Below are 8,239 nucleotides of genomic sequence, written 5' to 3' on the forward strand. Positions count from 1 at the left end.
TACTAGCTTCTGGTTCTCCGCATGGAACACACGCTACTTCCGCCGGGGTGTCACCATTTTTGTTTTCCCATCGAAATTACTTCCGGAAGGCGTCAGGTAGACTTCGATTTTTTTGAAAATCCAGCCAATATTTTTTCCTTAGTAGTTTTACCTTTCCTCTTTCTCCCAGACGCCAACATAACCGGAGCAGCAAATGGAAGCGCGTTTGTGCGTGTCGAGGAACGCGGAAAAGCCGGGCCTGGTCACCCGGATGCGGAACGATAGAAATCGGCACCAATTGTGACTCGGAGCCGCTTCACGGCAGGACCCGCCTTTTCCTTTCGTGCCCGGTGAACGGGACGGAGAGACGCTGAGCGCCGGTCTGCTTGTTCCCAAGGCGCAGCGCCGCCATGGTGAGGGGGCGAAGGAGGGGTGGCGGCGGCGACCTCGGCTCTGAGTAGAGTCGTTTGCTGGCGATAAGTTTCTTCAAGGGAGGAGGGCAGCGGTTCGGCGGGGGCTGCGACACCTCTTGATGTGGCTGCTTAATTTTATTTTTATTATATAAATAGCAGTATAAAATTCCGCAGTCTAATAACATACATTACTGAAGTTGGAATCCTATACCCACTGACCTCGGAGTAAACCCTGTTGAAATCAGTGGGGTTTGCTTACGAGTAGTCATGTATAGGGTTATACTAACGCTTTCATATACCGTATCAATGGGCAAAGCCAAGGATAAGCTACGCTTAGGGCGCAATTGAATGTAAGTTTAGACCGGGGTAGGGTGGGGAGAGAAGCCCTACAATTTCCAGCATTTCCCAGACAGCCATGCTAGGGATTGTAGGAATGTTTGGTGATTAAACCTGCATAGGATTGTGTACTTAAAGTACAAGACTTATCTTTGACTAATTCAACAGTGGAAAGATTCTCAAGATCTTTGTCTCTGTCTGTCATACGTTTCCAAAGGGATTGCTGTGTTCATCTCTGGGAGCAAAAACAACTCTTATGGCATCTTAAAGTCTAATAAATTTATTGTGGCAATTTATTATGGCATAAGCTCTTGGAGGACAAGAGCTGTTCTAAGTTGGAGTGGTATATATGCATAGAGATAGCAGTGAGGTTAGAGGGAAATGAAATGTAAAAAGAACAAATTGTGATAATTATATAGATGTGTACAAAATTGTTTGTGACCATTCACAAAGCACTGTTGGTAACACAAACATCTTGGCATTGATATGCTAACTCTTCCAGTGGGATGCAAATATTTTGATTTAGGCCACCATTTGATAGAATTGAACTTCTTGAGAAGTTGTAGTTCAGCTGTTTCATACTGGGTCTCACTTCCTTCATGACTGAGACACCTAGATGGTTGCTTTTTCTTTTTTCTGAAAAAAAGATGAAAAGATGAAAATAAAATGGACATGAGGCAATGGCTTTCTCTGCGTTTGTTTTGTGGTGGTGTCTCTTTAAAGAAAATACCTTGATTTAAACTGGCTACCCATGGGTAATCCTGTGTATTCTTTCATGGTGCTTAGTTTACTAGGTTTGGGCAGTTGTTGGGCCTTGAACTGCCTGGTTGGCATCAGTATCTGGAACAACTGTGGTAATACCACAAACAAGTCTCTGTGTAATCATAATCAGCTAAAATAATTTCTTGTATAGTAGGAGCAGCATAGCATGAACTCACTTGCCTATTGCGGTTATCCTTTTCTTTAAAAATGTGTTCTTATTAATTGAGAATGGTGAAGGTACAGTAGGTATTTGAACTTATTTAGGTGAGTAAGGACACAATCCTATGCACTTAGACAGAAAAAGAGCTATATGGGTGGCTGGGGAATCCTGGGAGTGATTGTTCCCTAAAGAGTCTTTCTTAAACCTTTTTTTGTGTTGAAAATTACTTTAATAGGTAATTTTTTTGTGAACTGCCCAGAGAGCTCCGGCTATTGGGCGGTATAGAAATGTAATAAATAAATAAATAATAACATGGATATTAATTCAAGTATATTTTTAATATTTATTTTGCTTGCATTTTTCAGCCACAAAACGAGTATATAGAGTTACACCGGAAGCGATATGGTTATCGCTTGGATCACCATGAGAAGAAGAGGAAGAAAGAGGGCCGTGAGGCTCATGAGCGCTCAAAGAAAGCCAAGAAAATGATTGGGTTGAAAGCCAAGCTTTATCATAAACAGCGCCATGCAGAGAAGATACAGATGAAAAAGACGTAAGTGGAGACTCTTTGTACAACTAGTCTATTTTGGTATAATCATGAATTATTGGTATGGTTCATACATTGTCCCACTGGAATACAAAGTGCTGACTACTACTTGAAACATATTTTGTCCATTACTAGTCCCTTATATATTGTGAACCGCCCAGAGAGCTCCGGCTATTGGGCAGTATAGAAATGTAATAAATAAATAATAAATAAATAAATATACCTATGCCAGATTGAATACACTTTTCTTTGGCTCTGTGTAACTATCTCAAGGGGAAATATCTCACTAGTCTACAGTGGACATTAATTTTGCATAGTTTGCTCAGTTAGGATGATTCAGTCACATCCCCCGTTTGAAAAAACATTGTGATCAATACAATATTTTTGCTACAGCTATTTTCTGTGAGTTTTCATTCCAAACTTCTAACTAGTTCTTATCAGATTTTTAAAAAATAATTATGCACAATATATTCCTCTAGTATTAAAATGCATGAAAAGAGAAATACCAAGCAGAAGAATGATGACAAGACCCCAGAAGGAGCTGTGCCAGCATACCTGCTGGACAGAGAGGGCCAGTCCCGAGCCAAGGTTCTCTCCAACATGATCAAACAGAAGCGGAAAGAGAAAGCGGTAAGTAACAGAGGTGCTGATGGAAGCAGTGTGTGTTTTCTGCCTGTTGTAAAGCTCAGCATGATACAGCAGCGCGCTTGCCTCTGTCCCGTAGGTCTTCTAGCATGCATGGAGGACTTCAGGGCAGGCTAAGGGTTGATGGTAAAAACAAATGACAACTAGCTACTGAGCCGAGCCAGAACATGCAGACCCCTGCACAACCATAGTAATACCCTTTCACTGAATAAATGGCAGCAAATTCCTATTTTTTTTAAAAAAAACAACTAATCTAGTTAAATAGCATTTTGTTTTTAAATGGTTAATACTGTGTTCATCCCATTCATCCTTCACTTTTTGCCTTCCTAACAATACTCACTGTTTCTTTCTAGGGGAAATGGGAGGTTCCTATACCCAAAGTCCGTGCCCAGGGAGAGACAGAAGTACTCAAGGTGATCCGTACAGGAAAGAGAAAGAAGAAGGCATGGAAGAGAATGGTTACTAAAGTGTGTTTTGTTGGGGATGGCTTTACCCGAAAACCACCTAAATATGAAAGATTCATTCGACCAATGGTAAATGCTTTCATAGCTTGATTAATCAATATGTACTTATTGATTCTTCCATAATTATTGTCTTACAGTAAAGAAAGTAAAGGTAGTGCTTTCAATCTAGTGTAAAAGAATAAGAATTGTTGACAGTTAGAGGTAGAGCTGTAAAGTGCTTTCTTAAGTAGCTGGCATTAATTAGTACAGACAAACTAAGAAGTTAGCATATATTATATGCTTAATAGATAACTATTTCTAACTTTGTGTTAAAACTTAACCTGATTACATATGCTTGGAATTCAAAGAATACAAATAGCTACATTATCTTGTTTGCATGACTATTTATGAAGAATTTAATATTTTTACTAATCTTACTACATTACAGGGTTTACGTTTTAAGAAAGCCCACGTAACACATCCTGAACTTAAAGCCACTTTTTGTCTACCTATTCTTGGTGTAAAAAAGAACCCCTCATCTCCTCTATATACAACTTTGGGGGTAATTACAAAAGGTACAGTCATCGAGGTGAACGTGAGTGAACTTGGTCTCGTAACACAAGGGGGCAAAGTTGTCTGGGGTGAGTATCCAACAACCTATTACAAGCTGTAAGTATTGAGCAGAAAGCATTCCTAAGGGACAAAGTCGACATGCCACTAAAAGGGTCTTTTGCCTTTTAATGTACAGATTTTAAATAATGGTGCAGATGGGGAATTTCCTTCCGATGCAGGTGGAATTTCATGGGAAGAAGGGGTTAAATTCCTCTACACCTGCTGTGATGTTTATAGCCTAGCCCTTCCCAGCACCCGCAGCCTAGAATATTATATGCAGTGAACAAGGGATGGCCCCCTACATCTGGTACACGTGTATCCCCTCGTGTCATTTATTTTTTACAGCTCTTTTAGATGATACCCAAAATCAGTATTTAGTTAACACACCTTGTGGTGTAGCCCCTCTGGATGTCAAGATTTTACTTCATTTCTGATCTTTCAAATTAAATGGACCCAAAATACAACTTAACGCGATCTTGCTGTGGTTGGAGGAAGTTGTTCACATTGTTCAAGTTTATTGAAATGAAGAATGTTCTGATTGCAATTATGACTATTTCAAGTCATGTTAAAAAAAACATTTTAACTCTGATTTGTCCAAAGGAAATCTCATATCAAGAACTGTCTAAATTGGCTCCTTGTTAAATGAAGCTTTGTTAACAGTGCATAGTTCAACAGTGGAATTTGCTACCACAAGATGTAGTGATGGCTGGCAGTTTGGATGACTTCAAAAGGGGTTAAGACAAATTCACAGAGGATATAGCTATCTATTGCTACACTTGGGAGGGTGCTATTGTACTCAAGTTCGGTTTGTGGGCTTTCCACAGGCAGCTGGTTGGCTACTGTAAACAGAATGCTGGACTAGAGGGACCTTTGGTCTGATCCTTCATGGCTCTTGTTTTTAGATGGCTATGCATGCTGGATCAGAGTAAAAAAAATTAAACTAGCTTAATTGTACTGTAGAAGAAAAACTACAGGTTTGGATCCAGAATTAACAGTATCCTGGGAACCTACTGTCAAAGATGTAGTTTCTGCTAGGAAACGAAAGTGTGGATATCTGTTTCCCAACTGAAGTGCTGAAAATGCAGCTATGCAGCCATGTCTAGTAGTGGTAATAGGTAGAGGGAGGGGTGTGGCCCCTGGAGGGTTTGGGGGACAATGTTATGTTGCCCCTGCTTTAGATATCAGTTTACAACTGCTGTCCCCACCAGCCCCAGCCAGCATGGCCAATAGTTGGGGTGATGGTAGTTGTAGTCCAAAACATCTAGAGGGCACCAGGTCTGGGGGAAACAGGTCTATAACCTTCCCTTGCCTGCCCTTCCTCTATTTTTGTTGTTGTTCCATCCTATTTTCAACTCTGCCTTTTCCATTTAGAAGGCATTATACTTATCAGATGTAAAAGTCATTTATAGAGATACGTAAATCTAGCAGGCATCAGCCTCAACTGCCTTCTGAGACATGGCTCTTTAGCTAATCCTGATTTTGTGGAAGGATGGACCACTAACCTTTCCCCCAAAATTGTTTCCCCTCTTAACATCTTGCAACATGCATCTCTCAGGTTCTTCACTACCATTCTAACTAGGCTCCTTTTGCCACTGCAGATCCAGGACCAAGACTGACATTGCTTGGTGCAAGGAGAACTTTGGCCTATGTTACTGTACTACAGTAGTTATGTGCAATAAATGTATGAGCTAGTGCCATTTATGAACGTAGTGCAGTTTAAAGTCTCATATTAAATCTTCTTATACAACTTCTTCCTTTTTCAGGGAAATACGCTCAAGTAACCAACAATCCAGAAAATGATGGATGCATTAATGCAGTTCTGCTTGTATAAGTGTCACACCACCATTGTGGGCATGCATAATAGCTTTTCCGAACAGATGAGCCCTTCAAAATATTTGCAGATAAAGAACTTGTGTCAAAGAATAAGCATCTGAAGACAAGAGGACTGAAAGTCTGAGAACTGTTTTTTCCTTTGAACTTGACTATTAATAAAGGAAACCAACTTGTATCAAACCTTATTGAATTCTAATCATTGCAAGGATTTCTAACTTATTAGAAAAAGTTTTTTAAATCTGCTACTACCAGCACTTCTAGAAATTTAAGAGGAAATTGCCAAAGTATGAGCTGTGGTCAGAAAAGAACATTGCCTATTAAATATTTCCTGGAGAGCAGAGCTCAAGGCAAGTGAACTTTATATTTCTGAGGCAAAATAGTGGGCTGAGGGAGTTTGTACAGTCTTCACACATTCATGAATGCACAAGAGTAAGATTGTGCCCATCAGCCATGCCAACATGTGCACTGCTGGTCCTGCATTTAGCATTGTATGCATGCAGGGCTCTTCCATGGAAGAGGAACCTTGAATGTGTGTATTTTAGATTCAATATCCACCAGATTGCAAACGATATAGAAGTGGTGGGCAAGTTGTAAGCCAAAACATCTGGAGGGATACAACTCCTATCAGCCTTAGGCAGTATAGCCAATGGTGAGGGATGATGGGAGTTGTTGCCCTCTAGATGTTTGGGCCTATAAGATGCATACCCCTGCTGTATGAGATGGCAAGACTAAAAGTTTAAAGAATATTATTCCCCTGCAGTCCCCAGAAGAAAAATAAGTTAAAGTTTGGAAGAGAACCACTGCAACCAGTGAGAAAATTATGAAGTAACTTTTAATTACTTGAAACACATTAGAAACGATACACATTAAAAAGGGACAAACTGAAAGACACTAAACAAAACACTAGTGTAGGACAGCATATTAAGAGGCTTATCAACAGTACAAGTCTACAGAGCATCTGATAGCATGTTTGTGATCATTCTAAGATTGAATCCTGTAATGATACTGAAAAATAGAGCACAAACCTGAAACATATATTGCTTATGTCTACACAACAAGGTGATAACACGAGTTCTGGGGCCTCTTCAGTGGTGGATATAAAAAAGGGCCGCAAAAGTTTCTGTTGAGCTAAAAGGTAAAACATTTTATTAAACACAAGGTGAGGTCCTACATATTTCATGCAATAGATTCGATAACGCAGTTCTGCATGAAATTAAACCTTTTGGAAATGGTAAAGCAAGCATGGGGTGTAAAGGAGAAGCAGTAAGGTCTCCAAACAATTCGTAAGATCCAAGAGTACAGAGCTAAAAGCAAACTTGAGGGCAACGAAAAACAGATCAATGATAATACTGCTTTTTAATTGTATGCAATTGTCCTACACCAGCCTTGCAGATATTTTGGATGACAAGTCCCAGCCACCATAGCCAATGCTCAGGCATGATGGAATCTGCAGTCCAAAACAACTGGAGCATACTATGTTGAGGAAGGCTGCCCTATAGCATGTTTTAATCACAGCTACTATGAACCCTACTCAAGAATTGATCTATTTTTTTTCTTTCCATCATAATAGATCTTTTAATTCATCAATGCTAAACCCCAAAATAATCCTTTCAAGAATTTGTTCCCCTGAAAAGTTGCACAGGCTTTCAATCACATTTACAAACTTGTTCTTAAATGATCTTTCAGCATAGTTCTAGTAATACACAGTAGTAACAGTTGCATTTTAAAGAGAGAGAAAACCAAGGAGCTAATGAATAGGAATGAAAATATAATTAGGAATGAGGTCATCCAGACCTAGCTGTAATCAGGAGAGGAATTATATTTGCAAGCTACACATTACCCATGTCTGGGTATTCAAATGTAGATCAGTCTTCCTAAACTAGTGCCCTCCAAATATTTTGGACCATCTCCAATAAGCCAGTGTAGCTAATGGTTATGAGTTAGTTCTGGGAATTGTAGTTCAAACATCTTGGGGGCACCAGGTTGGGGAAGGCTAATTTAGATCTATGTTCAGTGTAGCTTTTCTAGGTTTTGCTCTGAGCCTATTAACATGTTACCTTTTGTAGACAAAGTAGGATTTGAGACACATTCTGGTCTTGGTTAAATGCATGTAAATCGGGGAGCCTTGCCTATGTTTGCATACAAGGGAATATTTTATTATTCCAGTTTACACACAAACCTACTGTAGACCAATTTAAGTTACTGAATGAAAGCAAAAATGGACTCCACAAAGTTCTGCAGCCTTAAATGCAGCAAGACAAATGTTATGATTTGGAAGAGGAAACACATTGTCAACATAATATAGAATTACCATCAATCCAAAAGCCATCACAGAAATACAGACTTGAGTCACCTCACAAAGTAGTTTTGATTTACAGAGCAAGAATTGTAAAGTCCCATGAAATGTTTACTTTATTAAAGCTTAGCCCAATACACCTAACATTCATATCCTATATTTGTTAAAAAGACTGTACACCAAGTCTTTTTAATCCAACCCCATCACCCTCAA

General features: G+C 39.5%; 1 protein-coding gene across 1 annotated transcript; it reads left to right on the forward strand.

Moving 5' to 3' along the window:
* Positions 1 to 289: 289 nt before the first annotated feature.
* NSA2 (NSA2 ribosome biogenesis factor) lies at positions 290 to 5,910 on the forward strand. Its single transcript, XM_063127926.1, has 6 exons — positions 290 to 392; positions 2,016 to 2,203; positions 2,677 to 2,827; positions 3,196 to 3,375; positions 3,734 to 3,926; positions 5,661 to 5,910. Exons 1-6 carry the CDS (start codon positions 390 to 392, stop codon positions 5,726 to 5,728), a joined length of 783 nt encoding a protein of 260 aa, XP_062983996.1. The 5' UTR covers positions 290 to 389; the 3' UTR covers positions 5,729 to 5,910.
* The last annotated feature ends 2,329 nt before the right edge of the window (positions 5,911 to 8,239 follow it).

This window comes from Elgaria multicarinata, chromosome 6, assembly GCF_023053635.1.
Source record: "Elgaria multicarinata webbii isolate HBS135686 ecotype San Diego chromosome 6, rElgMul1.1.pri, whole genome shotgun sequence".
NCBI lineage: Eukaryota > Metazoa > Chordata > Lepidosauria > Squamata > Anguidae > Elgaria > Elgaria multicarinata.